General features: G+C 41.9%; 1 protein-coding gene across 3 annotated transcripts in view; it reads left to right on the plus strand.

The window, feature by feature from the left end:
• The first annotated feature begins 2,850 nt into the window (after nt 1-2,850).
• LOC126100728 (uncharacterized) overlaps nt 2,851-21,616 on the plus strand; it is an 82,452-nt gene continuing 63,686 nt past the window's right edge. The window contains exon 1 of one of the 3 annotated variants that reach the window (XM_049911349.1): nt 2,851-3,071. In XM_049911349.1, coding sequence (XP_049767306.1) covers nt 3,069-3,071 — 3 coding nt within the window. In that variant the 5' untranslated portion in view covers nt 2,851-3,068. The remainder of the gene's footprint in view (nt 3,072-21,616) is intronic. The other 2 variants (XM_049911348.1, XM_049911347.1) reach the window with 2 other exon arrangements.

A 21,616-nucleotide genomic window follows, 5' to 3' on the forward strand; every position in this document is an offset into this window, starting at 1 on the left:
TTATCAGTGTAGTCCTTGTGGGAGACAACAACTGTAGCATTGCCTTTGTCAGCCGGTAAGACAACAATTTCAGAGCGCTCCCTCAGATCACGAATGGCCGCCCTCTCTTTACTGCTGATATTTGACTTCATCGGCTTGGATTTCGTCAACGCACGACAAGTTTCACGACGTATTTCCTCAGCTATATTTGCACGCAGACAGCTGCCACCGCCCTTCACAGAGGAACGGGGTACTTAAAACTCTAGTACATAGGGCGCGCACTATCTCTGACGCAGAGAGTCTACCCCAGGAATTGGAACACCTGAGAACTGTATTTCGAAAAAATGGGTACTCAGAGTGGCAGATTCAACGTGCTCTCCGCCCAACCACTGCAGCACAACCTGTTGAGATGGATGAAGTCACGAGGGAGGAGGTAGGCACTGCATTTATTCCATACACAGGTGCACTCTCGGGGAAAATCACCCGCATTCTGAAGAAACACCAGGTCGGAACTGTGTTTTGTCCTCCAAATAAAACTCGTGCACTGGTGGGGAGCGCCAAAGATGACCTCGGTTTGAGGAAGGCCGGCGTGTACCAGATTCCGTGTCAATGTGGCAAGTCGTATATTGGTCAGACGATGCGTACCGTCGAGGATCGATGCCGTGAACACCAGAGGCACACTCGACTGATGTATCCGAGCAAGTCGGCGGTCGCCGAACATTGTTTGTCGGAAAATCATGCCATGGAGTATGACCGCACGAGGATTCTGGTACAGACGTCGAGATACTGGGACAGCGTTGTTAGAGAGGCCATCGAAATTCGCACCAATGACGACCTCATAAACCGTGACTGTGGCTATAATCTTAGCAAGGCTTGGGAACCAGCGATTGGGTTAATCAAGAGTAAATCGAGCAAATGTATAGTTGTGACGACCACGGCGGACAGAGCCATCACACCGACGTCATCTCAGACGCCGTCGCAATCTGTTCCACCGCGCGACCGTGGCGTGGGGCGCGGACGGCGGAAGGAGCGCGCCGCGGGCGGAGGGTATTTAAATCTGCCGCCGCCGCGACCGAACCCAGTTCCCTCTGAGCAGCCATAGCGTACGGATCTCCGTGCCGGCACGTTCACAGGAGCTCAGTCCGTCAGTTCACCTGATGAGGGCGACATGTATGATCGCCGAAATATTGTGCCCGTTGGACACTATAGACCGGCAGCACACCCGTGGATATTTTGATTATCAAATACGCCGGGAGAAACTCAATAATCGCACACTGCTACTTGTTTCCTTTCCTATAGGACTTGATTGTGTTTACAAACTACTTCAAATCAAGGTTACTAAATAATAAGGTTGGGCAGTAAGCGCTCTGCTCTACCATTGGCTGGCCTAGTAACGTCAGCGTGGAAGCAAGCGCTCACAAGCAGACGACACGGCATGCGCGTTTACGTCAAGTTTTTGGCGGAAGATTTTGTTTATACCAGAACTGAGATGTCTAAACTGCTTTTCTGCTGCTAAAATATTACAGTTAAAACTGATGAGTTATATTCTTTCGCAGCTTATGCCTCACACATCGGTAAAATATCAGATCACGACCACACTGACACACACTTGAAATTCGAAACCTCGGCTCAAATAAATCAGAAACTATTCATTTAATCGCATTGAAATGAATTTACTTAAGAGCTCGAAGTTGCATACACTTGTTTGTAAGAACAGCATTCCTTCTTTCTAAAGCCGCTATAATATTCATCAAAGTAACTTTATCTGTGTCTGAAAAAAAAAAAGTGTGATCTGTAAATGTGCTCTTATTATGATGTTTCTTATTTGGTGACAGCTTTTCCAGAGATCTCTTACGTAGTTCTCGTTTCTTATACCGTTTGGTTCTGTCTTCTGTTGCGGGTGACACATTGACAGTCGCACTACTGCACGGCAAATTGCACCAAGAAACTGCATCTGGCTTGAGCATTCTTTTTCGGGGCAAATTAAGCAATTCAGACTGTAAATCCCTTAAGTAATCTGTTTCTGCGAAATGGCGAGAACATATTCGTGCATGCGCAACATTTACACTGCCTTTCCTACAACATTTCGACAACCATAGTTTTTGTAATGTTTCATTAGGCGGGAAACTGTGATACATTACGTCAGTTCCCTTTGTGCTCCGGTTGTAGGAAAAACAGCCCGTAACAGCACAGCCTGGCATTGTAAAACGTAATTTTCTCACTCACTTGTAGATTCTCCAATAAGAATTTCACAGGACGAACCATAAATTATAGAGCTGGCGAACACAATGTTGATCCCGCTGTGCGGTTCTAGGCGCGTCAGTTTGGAACCGCGAGACCGCTGCGGTCGCAGGTTCGAATCCTGCCTCGGGCATGGATGTGTGTGATGTCCTTAGGTTAGTTGGATTTAAGTAGTTATAAGTACTAGGGGACTGATGACCTCAGATGTTAAGTCCCATAGTGCTCAGAGCCATTTTTTGATCCCGCTGTCCACTATCGCTAACTATTTCAGTTCCGAATCAAATATCAATTACAGCAAAAACCGTTAACACTCCTGAATGCTTCCGCTGTTGACTGAGTACCTCAGAAGAAAGAACTCAATCAAAATACCCCTTCAAACACAAAACAACACAAGAAAAACAATCACACACAATTCGAACTGGGTACTGTTTGGCAAAGCTGCTTCCCGCGTGACGTCATGCGCACAGCTGAGAAAACACGTTGCTTTCTGCGCATAGCTTTCTGCGCCCCCCTGCCTCAAATATAGACGCCCATCGGCGTGCTTTTGTTTTTCATCGATTTTTCCCACAGGGCTACCATCATACAATAATTATTATTAGTAGTTGTTATTACGAAACCATATCGCCATCTTTGTCGTTAAAATCGCCGTTAGTCATAAAACGCAGTAGAGCAATCCCGTATGATCTGCATATGTTTTTCTCTAAATATCATTAAATTCCGATTAACACTCGAATGGCACAGTTCTGCTTACTGTAGTCGGTTGGCAATGCCATCGTACATTACGGCTAAACATAAAGTTGCGATACAGGGCGTCTGCTGTAGTCGCTCTTGTTTCGGAAGATAAAAAGATGGTGAGTATACGATAATAAATGTTGAATAAATCGTATGTTAACTAACTTCATTGCTGAATTTGAGTTTTCGGCATGTTCTGTGTCAGCCAATCTTCGCAGGTGTTGTAATATTCCTTTCCCCACCATCCGTCCATACAATGCCTAATACAACGTTTTTCTTTGTATGACGTACTACTAAATCTAGATCTTACGCGGTGTGGATTCAAACAATAAACACACTTGTGTTACACTTTCCCGAAACAGATTGGAGGGGGGGGGGGGGGGAGGGTCGCTTGACGTTTGCTGGAGAAAGTAGAGCCATTGACAATTGAAGTTTTTACAGAATTGTTCTTAAGTTCCATTATACGTACCAGTAATATTGTAAGCAAAACGTGCTTCCGCCAGTAGTTCAGTAACAACATTTTTTTTATCCAACGAGTTGATGATTGCCTCTTCCGGGAACTTTCGAGTGTTTGCAAATAGCACATTTAGCCCATTCACATAGTGCTTGCTGTAACCATATTGCGGGACTAATAATATGACAGTAACTTTGAAACCCTCCAAAACTTCTGATCCAACTTACTGATATCATTGCCCATGGGGCAGTAAACCATAATCTTTCTTCCTTTTTTCTTACCACTGTTTTGCATAGTCTGCTTCTATCAGTATGTCTCATATTTCGATTATGTTTGTTTGTTTTGTATTTGTTGCATACACTGCAGGAACAGAAGGAACCTGGTGACAATTGTGTAAAAGTACTGCTTTAATGTTTTTTTTCAAAGCATTGATCAGGACTGTGCATTCATCATCTGTGCATTTGCAGTAAGTGAACTCACTTTCCATTTTAAAGAACTGATCTAATTCTGCAGTTCATTGCGAAATGTGTATACCCTGTTGGAGTCGAGTTGATACTTTCATTGTTTCAAAAGTCATGCCAGAAGTTCTGCCATATTTTTAGAAAATTCAAAGCCTGTGGTGAGCTAATTGGTCTCCACTTGTGACAAGAGGGATATATGCTTATAGAGAAGTTACGTTCATCTAAATTTAAGGATTCATTATAGCTCACAGGAATCTTTGTAATGAGGTACATCGTGAATTAATGAGCTTATATTATGATGTAAACACTTTGGGATTAAAGGAAACCACACAATGAAAAGAATAATTGTTGAACTGTCTACAGGCACACACTCAAAGAAAAAAAATTGCTACATTTCAGTATAATGTGGTTTTGATCTACAGTTCAAATACAGACAAAACACTCACATGCACTCACACACATGCATATACAGGCCATACATATGCCTATGCCCCTATTTAATGCCAGCTAGATGCACAATGCTGCATTCTTTCAGGTGGTGGGCCTTGGGTGGTATTGTGTTGGGATGGATAGGGTGGTTGAGAGGTTTGGGAGGTGAGGGGCAACTGGTGTGCCCACTTGTAATGATGTTAGGGGAGTGAAATTGGGAGGTGGTGACAGGACAGAGGAAAGGGAAACTTTTGGGTTGAGGGTGTGGGGACATAGGTTGCCAGAGATTGAGGCCAGCATGATTGCAGGAGTGATCCTTGCAACACAGCCTTAACTCCATAATCATTCTGACCTCTGTCTCTGATAACCCACATCCTCCACCCAAAAGTTTCCCCTTCCTCTGTCCTCTCACTCCCTCCCAAATTTATGTCCTAACATAATCTTCAGCATGTCCCACTCCCCACTGGCTCTGACAATAGTGCATCTCGTGTCTAGCTGATGCTCCTGCCATCCCTCCCTCCCTCCCTCATTCTGAGCTGGCATAGTGGCTGCCTCCAGCCGAGCCACTAGCCATTCAATCCAGCCCTCTCCTTGGCTCTCGCTTCCCTCTCCCTTTACCCGCCATACCTGACACAAACTGCACCACAGTGCCAAAACGCAGTATTGTGCGCCCAGCTGGCGGCACGTGGGGGCACAGGCACATGCACATTTTTCACATTTTTCTTGTGTGTGTGTGTGTGTGTGTGTGTGTGTGTGTGTGTGTGTGTGGGCTCTAGCTCGAGAAACGATTACACTGGAAGCTAGCAAGATCTTTCTTTCTTTATATGTGCATTGTTAATGACAACACTTGCTATTTAGTCACCTTTAATGCAAAAGTATTTACATTCTATCAGAACTTTACTACAGAATTATATTGAGGTATACAGCTTTTTGTTTTTTCATCATGCGAACTCATTTCTTTCTAAAGAAACTATGAGGCAGTAACAGTCATCATTGACAGTCCAAATGGCAAATGACATCCTTTTCTGTTCATCCACATTATTTAATTGATGAGACGTATAGTGTAACATGTTTGTGCTGTGCACTTTGTCATAGACCTTACCTTGCAACCAAAAATATAAGAAATGTGCCTTTTTCATAGAAGACATAATTGAAAACTTCCTTGAAGCAAATTTCACTTCACCACAAATACGGCAGAAATTATCTACAGTATTGACTTTGTAAAAGACTGTTAATAGTAAATTGCCAGCTGGAAGAATATCACTACAAAATAAATGTGAGAGTACTTCAAAAAGTGTCAAAACATTAACAGTGTATTATAACAATTCGTAAGAATGAAAGGTTCTTATTTCGTCACAACACTACTGAGGCAGAGAATCTAAAGTAAATAGTGTTAATTCAGTAGAAGTGAGCAATAGATAGCTGTACATATTACAGGAGCCTCTCTTAAGATCTTAGCATTTGTACACGCATTTCACTATACATTTACTCCTTAATGTTTTTATTGCTGATAAAAAAGTTAGTTTGCAGTGATCAGTGATTTACATATTCACAATACAAGACATAGAAATAATTTTTGTGTACACTTTGCTTCCTATTCTAGGGTTCAGATAGGAGTTATGTACTGTGATGGGAAGATATTCGATAAAATTTTTACTATCATGATACCTTAAATTGGGAATCCATACTAACTGAAAAGAAAATTAAAAATATACATCTGATTAGCTGTTGTTTCTACAAATTATCTGAGTATTTAGACTCTGGGATTTACCTATATGGCAAGTACCGTAGGCATGTTGATCATGAAACTGCATCGCAAGTACTGATGTACTGTGAATAAGCATCAGTATTTAGTGATGTGGATGAATATTTTCCTTGAAAAATAAAGTTGTTATCAAATAAACATTAATCTAATAATAGCATATAAACAGCAGTTGTTTAGTGGAAATGAGGAGTTAGTAGCTTTTTTCAAAGTATTGACTTCTTTTGAATTTACTTGATTAAATTTATCTGTCATAAACATGACTAATATGAAACAGTGTATTGATAGTTTGCTGTTAATGTATAGCTTGACTTCATTCCACATCCCTGAAAGTTATTCTTGATAGGATCTACAGGACACAATGAATAAATGAAAGGGTTTGATGTAGGTTTCTTTATTTTTATCAGGAATGTGGACAAATTTGTATTAATCATTTTAGCATTCAAATTGACATATGGAAAACATTCCACACTGTGAGTACCTTTTCACACTATTGGTACATATGATTATTTAAAAAAAATGTTAAAATTTTATCAAAATCCATCTACACAATTTCTTTGAAGCATACATTGGCAATGTCAGTCATGAATGACAGTGAGACATGAGGTAGCAGAGTAGAGCAGGTAGTGATGTCCTAATGATCTGAGTTTCTTTTAGTTGTGGGGGAAGGAAATATTAATTTCTAGTGTGATGACAGCCTAGAATTACTATAGGTTAAGATGTAAGCAAACTACACTGTCAAGGAAAATAAATTCTTTGCTGTGGTAAATAGGCATGAACATATAGGAAATGAGTTAACACAGCACACGCCATTAATAATCTTTAAAGGCACAATTATAGAAATTCATATTTTCAGCTGCTTCACACTGCTCATAGCAAGTAAATTTATCACCTATCAATCTAACATAGACTTCAGACCATGTTGCAGATGAGTCTGTGACAACAAACAAGATTTCATATTCACATCCATTGGCTTCATTAGCCTATAACCCCAGTGTAGCTTCTACCTCAGGCCACACAACAGTATATCTCAGATGACACTGTTAATAAATTAAGGGGAGACAATTGCTGGCAAGTATTAGATTTGTGCATAAGTTCATAGGATTTTTGTTTTGCATGTTGATATTGGTATTTTGGAGGCTATAAGCTTATCAGTTGTCATTTTTTATGTGCAGTTCACTGTTGCTGTTTGAGTTTAAATGTTGTCATTTGGAAACAGTGCGTGGAGCTGTGGACACTAGAAAATGGTGCCAGGTTGAGAAATAAGAAAATTTCTGATATATTCTTCTGACTGATTTCCGTAGACTGGTGACCACAGTGGAGGCATTCAGAAACATTTGTGCCATGTGTGGGGATAATACTACTGGATGGAGCACAGCAAGAAAATGGTTTTCTCATTTTAAGGAGGATTGTTTTGACATTAGTGACATTCAGGAAGACCTTTGGGGATTCGATGAAGATTGTGTAAACACTGTAATCCATGATGATCCACATCAGTGTACTTGACAACTGGCAGATGCTATGAACTGTGATAATGGTGATCATTGCAGCACTGTGCAACATTTATATGCACTGAGGAAGGTTCAGAAATTGAGTGTATAGGTACTGCATGCTCTAAGCCAAAATCACAAAAATCAGGGGTGACCATATGTGCATCCCTGCTTGCTCATAATCAATTGGCTCGTGAACAGCACGGACCACTCCTATCCTGTATTGTTACTGGTGCTGAGAACCAGTGTCTTTATGCTAATGTAAAGAAAAGAAAGCAGTGTTTGAGCCCAAACAAAGTGATAACTTCCTGTACAAAAACCTGCACACATCCACAAAAGATAAGGTTATGCATAGGGGGAACAGTGATGGTGTGGTGTACTAGGAATTGCTTTCCTCAGGTGTAACCATCGTTACTGACATTTATTGTCAACAACTGAGATGTCTTGCAGATGCATTTCAAGAACAATGACCAGGAAGGCTGTGTGAAGTGATGCTCTTCCATGATAATGCCTGCCTGCAATCTGCTAGACTAACAAAAAACATTATACAGGTTGGCAAATTCTGAGCATGTTTTCAAATTGTCTCTGAGAAGTATTGTACATACTATGTTGGTGTATATTTAGTGTTTGATTTTGGGATTGCATCTGAAACACCATATGCTAGAGTACCCCTAATTGGAAATATCCAAATATTCATGCAGAGAGTGACAGCAGTAATCAACAGACATGGAGGTGCATTCAAAATGTAGAAAAACTGCAAGTTCAGATGTGCTCTACCCTGAATTTCTTATGCACAGTGGAGCTACAACGCAAAAATGGCTAGTTCACGTTTTTCGTGAAATTCTCTGCACAGGAACATTACTAGAAAAATTTAAGAGAGGAACAGAAGGAACAGCTGCAGAGGATTTTCACACAGTATCTCTACTTATCTATTCTTACAACCTACTGGAAATAATAATGTTAAACCAAATACAAGACCAAATTAATTCTCTGATCATTTGAACAAGCTGGATTTAGACCTCTTAGAAGCTACTGTGGGTAAGTGCTCTCCTTGACAGCATGTACAAAAAATGTCTACCAGAAAAAACTCAAGTATAGGGTAGATTTTGTTGATCTGTCACCAGCTTTTGATACTGTGTGGCACAAGGATCTAATACTGACATTTCTGAAAACACCACCATGTAAAACTCTTACGAAATATCCTAAGCAACATTCTGGGCAATCAGTGGTTTCAAGTACACCAAAGTGGAAAGAACAACAGGTTGCAGATATGCATGATGGCTTGGCTCAGGGCTCCATTCCAGCTCCTGTGTTGCTCAGTCTCTATGCAGCTGATCTGACGAACTTGGTCAGCTGATAATTCCCATATGCAGATGACCTTCCTATTTCACATCAGACTCAATATCTTTCTTAACACGAAGAATAGCTACCCAAGAGTGTCAATAAACTATACAACTGTTTTAAGACATGGTGACATAGATGTAATGTTTCTAAAACAGAAGTGTGTCCTTTTCATCTTTCCAATTAATCTCAGAAGGAAACAAATTTCATTATTGTGTATTCCTCAAATTGTTTAAGTGTATAGTTAAACACAGTTCATCAGTTCCAAGTGCACTACATCAATTTAACAGTTAGCCATGAAAATTAAAAGATTAAATGTGATGTAAAACATTTAAATATGAAGTAGAATTCTAGCTATAAAATGAAAGACTATTACATGTGATGCAAAACTTAAGAATTGTAGAATTTTCAATGTCTATTTTAATATTTGTTCAGTAAAGACAAAAATGAAGAAACTACGTGTCTAGCATCAGCAGACATCAGTCCATGGTCTGCCCTCTTGGCATAGTCAAATACAATAAACCAGAATACCTTGGCATCACCTTGACAGAATGCTGACATTTATAATTACCTTTCCAACACAGCCAAGAAATTACAAACATGAGAGCACCTCGTGGGAAAGCTGGCAGGTAAAACATGGGGAGCAAAAACATAAGTCCTCCCTGGAGCATGGTGTTGGTATGCTCTGCATCAGAATGTTACACATCATTTTGCTTCCACACAGCTCATCTAAAGAAAGTTAAGTTCATTTCAATGCAACTACAGGAGTTTGCCAAAAATATGGAAACTACTGGAGAAACATATGCCTGAACATAAGTGCAGATGGTAGCCCTGACTGCATGTTGCGCTGATGTATTTGATCACAGGTGGCACCTGGCCAATATCCTTAATACATTCTCAGTGTCAGTCGTAGTCAAAACATTGATCTGCATAGTTGTGAGTGCATTATGTCAGTGCTAAGTGAATGAAAACATGGACAAATTATTGGTGCTCATATGGTGTCTGCTTCTGTAATCAAGGTAGCCAAAGTGTTAGTTGTTTCAAGAGGCAACATATTGATGAATTATGCTGCATGCAGGGAAAGCAGAAAAATGTAATCCACTAAGTCACAATGTGGACAAAAGTGTGTATTGAGTGACCATGATCATGATGGATACTCATTGAAGAGGATTGTAATGAAAATACGAGGACAACAACTACAAAAGTCACTGCAGAACTGAATGCCACATTTGTGAACCTTATCAGCATCAAAACATGAAGGGTGCTCGATAAGCTTGGAATTGCAAGGTGAACTGGAATTCCAAAACCAGCTGCAGGAAATTGGTGCCAGAGCCATAAATCCTGGGCTATGGAGCAATGGCAGAATGTCATTTGGCTGGATGAGTCTTGATTAGCACTGTTTCCAACTTTGACTGAACTTACCTGCCAAGAACGAAACATATTGGATGCTCAAAGATGATTTGGGCAGTCATATTGTGGTATTCCATTGGCCCCATGGTTACTCTTCAAGGGCACATTACTGCGAATGATTATGTGACCATTCTGATTGGTCAAGTACATCCCATGTACAATGTTTAATGCCCAATGGTGATACTGTGTTCCAAGATGACAGGGCCCTTGTTGCGTCCCACCCGCCCCCTTCCCCACCCCAGGGGCCCACAGCCCTTTTGTGGTTATGTTTGTGATGTGCACAGGCCCTGACCTATTGCAGCTTTCTTCTCTCCCAGGCTACATTGCCTTCCCCATAACCACTCCTACCCATTCTAGTTGCTCCTCCTCCTCCCACCCCGGCCTGCTTATCCCCCTTTTTTTCTGGTTCCCATTGGGGGTTGACCTCTCGTTCTAAATTATTCCCGTAGTGTGAACCAATTAGGGAAGAACTAGCTCTGCCAGCCGTGGTGGCCGAGCGTTTCTAGGCGCTTCAGTCCGGAACCGCGCGACTGCTACGGTCACAGGTTTGAGTCCTACCTCGGGCATGGATGTGTGTGATGTCCTTAGGTTAGTTAGGTTAAGTAGTTCTAAGGTCCAGGGGACTGATGACCTCAGACGTTAAGTCCCATAGTGCTCAGAGCCATTTGAACCATTTATAACTACCTCTGCAGCCTCTCTGGGATTGGTTCCTCTCCCCCTCTCCTTCCCTCACCCCTCCTGTAGGTGCCACCCCCCTCGCTCTCTAGGTCACGAGCACTTGTAGCCAGTCCGTGTGGTAGGACTTTTATGTACCCGTCTGGCTCAGCACTCTGACAACATAGGGATCGGAGTTGTGGTACCTGAGCTGCCACCACCTCATGTATGCCTGGGAGTAGTTGGTCATGATTTTGGGCCATTGGAAATCCTGGCAACAACCGCGATGCCAGGGGCCCTTGCCACAGCTGGGAGGTACCCACAGGGTGAGCCCCTGAACAGGGTGGGTTGTACTAGGGCAAGTGCTCTGCGCATGCAAAACTGCGTACTACTGGCCACACTTCCGCGACTGTTGCTTCAGACAGACACTGTTCTCTCTGTGCTTCTACTTTTTCTTCTTCGGTCTTCCTTACTATGGCCAGCCGCTGGGAGGGGGCGAGCTCGTTGGCTTGGGGTGAAAGCTTTTTCCCTTACTTGGTTTTTTCCTGGACAGAAAGAAAGACGTTTGCCTCTACCATATCACTCTTTTTTCTTGAACATATCAAAGATAAATTTGGTGAAGCTGAGTCACTTATGCATTTTGGTTCCCTACCAATTAGAACCTCTTCTACTAGTCAGTCAGCAGCTTCCCTTTGTGCTTATGAGTGAGCATTACTCCTCACCTATCCTTTAATGTGACCCAAGGTATTTTCCTCCATAGGGACCTCCTCCTTCAATCTAACGAGGAACTCAGTACCTATCTGACATTGTGCCACTTTCATTTCATCTGGCGATTCCAGAGAGGTCCTAAGGACAATCGTACTGATACTGGTGCTTTCATCCTGGCTTTTGAGGGGACGCCCTTCTGGAAAAAGTCAAAATCGTAGAGGGAGACCAAGAGATGAATACACTAAGCAGATTCAGAAGGATGTAGGCTGCAGTAGGTACTGGGAGATGAAGAGGCTTGCACAGGATAGAGTAGCATGGAGAGCTGCATCAAACCAGTCTCAGGATTGAAGACCACAACAACAAACAACACAATTCCGAAGATAGCAAGGACAGATAACTGCAAGAACTATTACTGTTATGATGTGAAGTCCTGTATTCTCTGTTTCCAATGTCTTTGTTTTATTCACGTCTTCGCAATGTGAGGTGAACCCTGTTTGTTGTGACTGGGGCCACCCTCTCCATGTGGGGAGTCCTTGCACTCCACCACCCCAGTGTGTGAGCTGTTCTGGCCCAAATTCTCCTCGCCCGCCAGATTGCCCAATGTATAAAAAGGAAAGGAAGATTCAGGAATTCAGAACTCTCGACCATCTATCTTAATCTGGAGTCCCGATAGAAATTCGACCATCTCCACCTAGTATCTTTAACATCTACCTTTGCTTGTGTTGTATTCTTTCCTCCCCCTCCTCCTTCCTTCTTACCTTTGTCTTGTTCTCCTTCCCTTTCCTTCTCCTGGGTGGTTCCCATAGCCCCCTCCCCCCAATCTCGTGGACCACTCCTCTTCCTTTGTTGGATACAAAAACCCTCTTCTCTGGTACCTGACAAAGATGGGATTCTCTTTAACCACCTCCCCCCCCCCCCCCCCTTTTTCCCCTTCCTGGTGTCTCCGGGACAAAGAGCCTGTTATTTCAAGTTTGTGAACTTCAAGGCCACTTGTTCCCTTGTGAGTCCCGTTATTGCTGCAACTTGCTCTCTTCCTGACCACGCTATCTCTCACCTTCTGAAGGGGAAGACGAAGATGCGTACATCTCGGGATAAAGCATCCCAGGTGGTGTAGCATCCTCCCTCTCATTCAGGGTCCAACCTTATGTTCATGGATGTCACTTCATACTGACCAGTGAGAGACACTGACTTGGCACAGTGACCGATTCTGCCCTGCCTGATGTCTATCCGGCCTCTTGTACTACTATCCATCAGTGGAACTGTTGTGGTTATTATTGTCACCTTCTGAAATTGTAGGCTCTTCTTTCTCTCTACTCTGTAGTTTGTGTTGTATTGCACAGGGTGTATATTATCCGGGAGAAACCCGGGAATTTTTTCATCCCGGAGAAAACCGGGAAAAACCCGGAAATTTTTTAGATTTCCAGGAATTTTTTGTGTTAGTTTTCAGTTAAATTTTTGTTGTTTTGACTGATTTTTGTAGTTTTGACTGGTAAGAAACAATACTCTAACAAAGGATGTTACTGTATCCTGCTACTACAGAATAATACTGCAGCAATAAAACATGAACGAGAGACAAACAATGAAAATAAAACTTAAGTTGTAAAGGAAATACTCCATATACAACAAAAACACACTGATCATACAAGCATGTGGGAGCAGCAAAATGTTTCAAAGGCTTTAGCAAGACTATGCAATGCTTCATAACAACAAATTGCCTCCGATGACCATGACGTCACAACTGTTTATATTATATTTGTGTGAGCAGTTATGAGTGGGCTCATGCGCATGCGCAGTTGAGTCACGCATGTGTAGTACCTTCTCCCACTTCTGGATACAGAAGTGTGGCTGTTAGCTGTATAAGCAGTAGCAGCGAGCAGCAAGATGCTACCCAGAAAAATTTTACTGGCATGCGCAAGCTGCCAGATTCACGTGGGGCAAACTGGGGTATCTGTTCCCGAGAGAGGGGTCACCAAATTCTTATTCTTGAGGAAAAAAGTGCCTAGTATCCAGCGCATGTTGGTCTGTCGATTATTCATATGATTTTGAAACGCATCCCTGTTTTTATTTTTTGGAGTCTTGGAGTATCCTCTGATGTCTTGTTTCTTTTATGACACAGTGTAAGATCTTTTATTGTTTTTCATGTACGAACATACGGGCAGCCTACACCATCGTAGCTGCGCAAACGCGGTGATGCCTGTTATCTGGCACTCTCTGGCAGCTGCTGAAAGGAACCTATTTCTAACAGGTTGCGGGAAAATATTGTGAATGGTGGTTTGAAAAGCATTACTTTCAAAGTAAATTTATTTTTATGGAAATTGAACTATGTGCAAGAATGTACGATGAATTTCTTAAATCACAGAGCATTTGACTCTCATTTAAAAATCAACTCTTTGATGACGAGCCATTTAGAAGAATTTCGAGCCCAGAAGATTAGACATTTATGTCATTATTCAAACTGTTACTGATACATTTGTGTGAGATATGTTGAAGTGTAACGCGCAAAGAAGTTCAACATTATATGTGAAAGCTTAGCTTCTCTTGCAGCTTATTAACCTTAGAGACCAACATTATATGTGAAAGCTTTGATTTTCTTGTAGAAACACTATGTATATTAATTTAAACCATTAACTTTTCCTGCTTTGTGTACTCACGCTACATAACAGTGATGTTGCTATTGGCTGACTACATCATGTGTCCTATGCTCTGAATATCCGCTGTCATCGGCTGGCGAGATCACGTGGCATGAGATATGACTGGCTTATAAAAGCGAATCACAATCTCGATTTCAATACTTCAGAAAGTAACATATGGTGTTTGGTGAAATTCGAATTTATACTTTTGTAATATGAAAATATGCAGCGAATGTGTTGCTGCATATTGGAGATCTTTCCAATATGTATTTTTTTCCCCTGAGTTTCATTTCCTAAGTGCCGGGAGATTCTACACCCGTGTATAAAACCATAAACATTCAAAGGATTGGTAAGTTTTACAGTTTCAAGGGAAAATGTACTGTCACTTAACACAGAAAAAGTGTGTTTTTAACCAGTAAAACCAGTAAAAACCCAGAAATTTTTTATTCTTTTCCACGTATACACCCTGATTGCAAAAATCTCGTTTTATGGATACTCATTTGCCGTCTCTTCATGGTTTCCAAGCCTTATGCTGGGAAGTGGGTCAACCCTTTGCAAGCCTCTGATGGTGTCTTTACATTGAAACACATAGACATTGTTAGCTTCTTGGTTTCTGTTCATATTGCACTGGAAGCAGTGGCCATTTGCATCCATTTAGACTCTCTGTTAATGGTATGCTATCTCTCCCCAGACAGCCCCCTATGCTTCCTGCTTCTCTCTTTAGACAGCCCCCTCCCCCCTTCCTTCTCCTTGGTGATTTCAATGCTCGTAACCTTCTGTGAGTTAGTACTGTGACCACTGACAGCTCTAGATCTTTGCCTCCTCAACGCTGGAGCCCCCACACACTTTAGTATGGCACACACCACTTTCTTGGCCATTAATCTTTCCATCTGTAACCCTGGATTCCTCCCTTCTGTCCAGTGGGGAGCTCTACATCTGCATCACTGAAGAAGATGGCACAGTGGTTAGCATGCTGAACTCCCATTGAGGAGGATGACAGTTCAAACCCACGTCCAACCATCCAGATTTAGGTTTTCCGTGATTTCCTTGCTTTACCCACAACATTGTCTATGTGATTGTTCCAAATTAAATTATTTGTAATTGCAATCCCTAGATATTTTGTTGAATTTGTAGCCTTTAGATTTGTGTGATATACCATGTAACTGAAATTTAGCAAATTTCTTTTGGTACTCATGTGGATGACTTCACACTTTTCATGATTTAGAATCAGTTGTCAAATTTCATACCATACAGTATCTTCTGTCAATTATTTTGCAATTCGTTTTGATCATCTGATGACTTTATAAGATGTAAATGACAGCATTGTCTGAAAACTGTGCGAGAGTGCTACTCAGATTCTCTCTTAAATCATTTTGTGTAGATCAGAAACAGCAGATGGCCTGTTACTTTCTTGGGCAATGCCAGGTATTACTTCTATTTTATTCAATGATTTTACATTAGTTACTGTGAACTGTTACCTTTCTGACAAGAATTCTCTAATTCTCTCGCATCTAAGACACACAATTTGATTAGAATTGCTTGTGAGATACAGTGTCAAAAGCCATCTGGAAATTTAAAAATATGATATAAATTTGACATTCTCTGTTAGTAGCACTGATTACTTCATGAGAATGAAGAGCTAATTCTGTTTCACAATAACAGTATTTTTTAAATCTGTGTTGGCGGTTTGTCAATAAATCATTTTCTTTGAGATAACTCATAATATTCAGGCACAATGTTTGTTCAAAATCTTACTGCAAATTAACATTTGCGATATGGGTGTGTAATTCAGCAGATGAATCTTATTTCCTTTCTTGGGTATTGGTGTGATATGTACAAGTTTGCTGTCTTTACCTACGGATTTTTCAACGAGTGATTGGTTGTGTATGATTGCTAAATATGGAGCTATTGTATCAGCCTGCTCTGAGAGGAACCTGACTGGTATACAATCAGGACCAATGGCCATGCCTTTATTAAGTGATTTAAGCTGCTTTGCTACAATGGGGATATCTACTTCGAAGTTACTCAGGTTGGTAATTGTTCTTCATTCGAATTATAGTATTTTTACTTTGTCTTCTTTGCAAAGGAATTTCGAAGTATAACTCTCCTTATTGTTATTGCACAGTAAAGGTATTGATTGTGTCTTTCTACTGGTCTGCTTTACATATGATCAAAATCCCGTAGGATTTTCTGCCAGATTTCGAGACAGTTTCATTGTGGAAAATATTAAAAGCGTATCACTTTGACATTCACACTGCATTTCGAGCTTCTGTAAGACTTTGACGATGTTGAGGGTTTTGCATTCTTTTAAATTTGGCATGATGATTTGTGTGCCATCAATCAGCTTGTCTTTTGTCCAGCATCACTTGCCTGGATGCCTTCCCAGGTGGACCTTAACTAATGTGGATTGGGATGTTTTTTCCTCAGCTGCCATCCCAACAACTTCACCACATGACAGCATTGATGAGTCTACAAGGAATTTGACCAATGCCATCCTTTTGGCAGCTGCTTCAGCAATTCCTCCATGATGGAAGACTGCCCCTTGATGGACCCCTGAAACTGCTGAGGCTCTTACAGGCCGCTGCCATGCCCTCCAGCACTACAAATGGCTTCCATCTTTTCGCTGCCTGTTGGCCTTAAAACAGCTTGGTGCCTGGTCATCTCCTCCAGACGAGGATCTGTCCTTGCTGGGCTGTCCTGAGCTAGCTGTCTTGCGGCAGAAAAAGACTCAGAGTCTGAGTTGCTACCCATGGTGCTCAGCAGATGACCTGATTTTACAGTTTATTCACGAAGAGGGTTTTTACCACTGTCTCCAAGGGGTTGCAGGACACCTTGTTGCCCCCCTGTGTCTTGGACAGGCAGCAACCGTCTGCTTGGTGGTCAGCCCCAGCCGTCGCCCTACGCGCTCTTTTGCTCTTCTTCCCCCTTCACACATGTTCTGTTTGTCTTGGTGTTCTTCCTCTGTTGTCCTGTGCTTTTCTCACCCTGTCCATGTTACTAATCTTTTCTAGGTATTGTTGGGTGGGGTGCCTCTTGTAAGAGGGTGGAGTATGTCCCCCATTGCACTTTCTGCCTTTGGTGGCCTCCGGCTGTACCATAGACAGGGCACCTGACCCACATTTCTTCCTCCCCCCCCCCTCTTTTCATCTTTCTTGTTCCTTTCTGTAGACTTTGTTGAGTTTTGGTAGGACTTTGGTAATCCTTGGGGTTTTCTTTCCTTGGGTTTCGTGCACTAGGCCCTTCTTTGGGGTGTGGTTTTGTCAACTTGGCTGTTCCAGGTAGGAGGGCTGATGACTTTTTAGTTTGGTCCTTTTAATCATTAAACCAACACACCCACCCCACCCCAGCTGTTAATGGTCATTTCTTTGGCATTTTCAGTCAGTCCTGGAGCTGCAAATGCATGAGGGCAGAGCATCAGTAGGGAGTGTCCAATGAAGTGAACTGCTTGCATTTGCAGCCTCAGCACCAATTGGAAACTCCAAACAAGTGACAGTAGTAGCAGTCCACTGCAGTAGATATGTGTACCATAAGGGTAAATTTATACTGATTATGTTGTAACTGATGCATATGATGATGAAGATGATGGTGGTGATAATAATAATAACAATAATAATAATAACAATAATAATAATAAAAATAATAAAGATACAGGTTGGGACCAGGCTTTGTCATGGCGGGGTGAGTCAGTACCCAGTGATCTAGATGATAAAACAAGGAAGCTTAGCTTGCTGCCTTGTAAGAGGAGATGAGAAGTGAACTAGTCTGCAGTGTGGGATGTTGGGTGGCACGGAAGGGGCGATGAAGGCCGTCAGTGTGTCAGAGTTGGCAGAAGAGATGTGCTGTGAAATCCACTCTGCATCTGACTTGAAGCAAATGGTAAAGTGATCAGTATCTGATCACCAGTGGTGTGACTGGAGTTCTTGTTCTGGAATTAACACCTCAGTCCTAAAAACTGTGTTTTGGTCCAACACTTGAGATAGTCAAGTACCATGAGGCATGGTAGGAAACAACTCCTTACACCAGGTGATAATCAATCAACTGCTGTCAAGAATAGTATAATCAGATGATCAAATTCTGGGGCCTCTGCATTGACACACAAACGGAGTTCTCCGACCATCTTCATCCAAACACCAAAACCTTTTGCAACACACTAAATATATGTAGTTCATTATGAGTGAGAAAGTTTCAAGAACTAAAGCAAACCCTAAACAAGAAAAAATACAAATACTGGCACTCCAAGAAACGACACCAGCTGACAAAAATGCAGTGGATTTTTAGAATTTTCAAAAGTAAAATAGACACCACTTTTATGGGTCACTTTTGCTGTCAAGAGAGAGACAAATTCACCTCCATAACAGTTGTGACTGTAAACAACAGACTAATTGTGGTCAGCCTGAAGTTTGTAAATAAAACAACATGCCAGTCAATGTTGAAAATTAAACCAACTGTGAAAAGGTGGAGAAATCAGGACATACACTAAAAGAAATAATATAAAAAATTCCAAAGAATTCTGTCAGAATCCTACTAGACTATATCAGTGCACAGCTAAGCACAGAAGGTAAGTACGGGAAAACAGTTGAAAACTTCCCAGCACAGAAATGAACCAGCTAGATTGAATAGAGGTTAGTTGAACTCTGCAAAACAGAGAGAAACTTTGAAAGAAACAACACAAATTTCTATAAGAACTTTGGACATGAAGTCACAGGATATCAACCACAAAGTCTGTGCTCCAAGAAAGAATATGGACAGTTGGTTCTAAATAGTCAAGAAAAGAGCAAGGAACATGCAAGATATTTCAAAGAACTACACTCATGCTCATAAATTAAGGATAATTGCAGAATGTGGTGCTGCACAATGTGGCACCACACAAAACTGGCGCTAATAGCATAGGCACATAGGGAACACACACGACACAGATATGTAAGTCCACGGTATTGGTGATAAGTTGAGAAAACCATCCCGAAACCATGTGCTAAAAAATGCCACTGTTTCCTGCGCATGTACCCTGACATCAATGTGGGTTATGATCACCATGCACACGTACACAGGCTGCACAAAGGGTTCGCATACTCTGGATCAGGTGGTCGAGCAGCTGCTGGGGGTATAGTGTCCCATTCTTGCATCAGTGCCTGTCGGTGCTCCTGAAGTGCCCGAGGGGTGTGAAGACGTGCAACGATATGTCGACCGAGAGCATCCCAGACATGCTAGATGGGGTTTAGATCTGGAGAACAGGCAGGCCACTCCATTCACCTGATATCTTCTATTTCAAGGTACTCCTCCACAATGGCAGCCTAGTGGGGCCATGTGTTATCATCCATCAGGAGGAAGGTGGAATCCAATGCACCGCTGAAAAGGCAGACATACTGGTGCAAAATGATGTCCCGATACACCTGACCTGGTACAGTTCTTCTGTTAATGATATGCAGGGGTGTACGTGCACCAGTCATAATCCCACTCCACACCATCAAACCACGACCTCCATACAGGTCCCTTTCAAGGACATTGAGGGGTTGGTATCTGGTTCCTGGTTCATGCCAGAAGAAAACCTGGCGAGAATCACTGTTCAGACTATACCTGGACTGATCCATGAACATAACCTGGGATCACTGTTCCAATCACCATGTACTGTGTTCTTGACACCAGGCTTTACGGGCGCTCCTGTGACCAGGGACCAGTGGAATGCACCTTGCAGGTCTCCGGGCAAAAAAACCATGTCTGTTCAGTTGTCTGTAGACTGTGTGTCTGGAGACAACTGTTCCAGCGGCTGCGGTAAGGTCCCGAGCAAGGCTACCTGCAGTACTCTGTGGCTGTCTGGAGGCACTAATGGTGAGATATCGGTCTTCTTGTGGTGGTGTACACTTTGGACGTCCTGTACTGTAGTGCCTGGACATGTTTCCTGTCTGCTGGAATTGTTGCCATAATCTTGAGATCTCACTTTGTGGCACACGGAGGGCCTGGCTACAACCTGCTGTGTTTGACCAGCCTCCAGTCACTTTACTATTCTACCCCCCATAATGTCATCAATATGTGTTCTCTGAGTCACCATTAGCATGTCTGAAAACATCTGCACACTTACTCGCTGCACCGTACTCTGACATGCACCAACACACCTCTGCGTATGTGGACTGCTGCCAGCGCCACCGTGTGACGACTGCAGGTCAAATGCACAGCACGATCATATGCCTAGGTGATTTAAACCCGCAAACTGCCTGCCAGAGCATTGTTTCATGATGTATCAGCATTATCCTTAATTTATGAGCATGAGTGTACTGCCCAGAATCTATACTAAGATTCCCAGCACAAGAACCTGAGGACATTAATTGAAATTCATCATGACAGATGAAGAAGAAATAACTAGACACATCAAAAGACTTAGAAACAATAAAGCATTGAGGGAAGATGAAATCATAGCAGAAATCCTCAGATCAGTGGGCTCAGACACCATAAAAGGAATCACCAAAATCATGCAAGACTTTTGCAGACAGAACATATTCCAGAAGATTGGAAAAATGTATTAATTCATCTGTTACACAAGAAGGGAGACAGAACAGATGTATATAACTACAGGGGAACCCCACTAATCAGTTGCATACAAAATTCTTTCTCAGCATCCTGTCGATAAGAGTACAGAAAACAAGAACAAAAAATTGAAGAATGCAGTGCAAGATTCAGACCAGGCTAGAGCAAATCTTGGACTTAAAGCTTATCCTTAGGTGTCTGGGAATTTGTAGCAGAGTATAGTCTGCACATTCGTTGATTTCAAAAAACTGTATGATTCAGTTGGTCACGAATCACTCTTCCAGGTATTAAAAGACCAAGGTCTAGATATGAAAACACTTGCAGTCATAAAAATGACAAAGTCCAAGGGTGAACTCTCAGAGCCTATCACAATCAAAATGGGAGTAAGAAGAGGAGATGGGCTGTCTCCATTACGTTTTAACTGTGCTCTTGAGAAAGTGATACAAGAATGGTGCAAACAGAAATCAATCCTCAAAATTGGCCAGCCAATCATTTCAGGCAGAGGCAAATTATCTGTAGATTGCCTAGCATTTGCAACTGATTTACTAATATTAACTCATGTCATTTCATCACCCAATATCTGATTGAACTCCTAAAAGGAACTGCAGAAAAGTTGGGCGGACTACATGACCTGCAACAAACACCAAACTTCATAGAGACAAAGTATGGCAAAATGAAACGAGTTCCACAATTTAAATATCTTGGTGTAAACATTCAGGAAAGTGGAATCGAAACAAAGGTAAATGAAATTAGATGCTAAAAGATGGCTTACCCAAAATAATTACAACAAGAAACGTATCTCCAAG

The sequence above is a fragment of the Schistocerca cancellata genome, chromosome 9 (assembly GCF_023864275.1).
Source record: "Schistocerca cancellata isolate TAMUIC-IGC-003103 chromosome 9, iqSchCanc2.1, whole genome shotgun sequence".
NCBI classification, from domain to species: domain Eukaryota; kingdom Metazoa; phylum Arthropoda; class Insecta; order Orthoptera; family Acrididae; genus Schistocerca; species Schistocerca cancellata.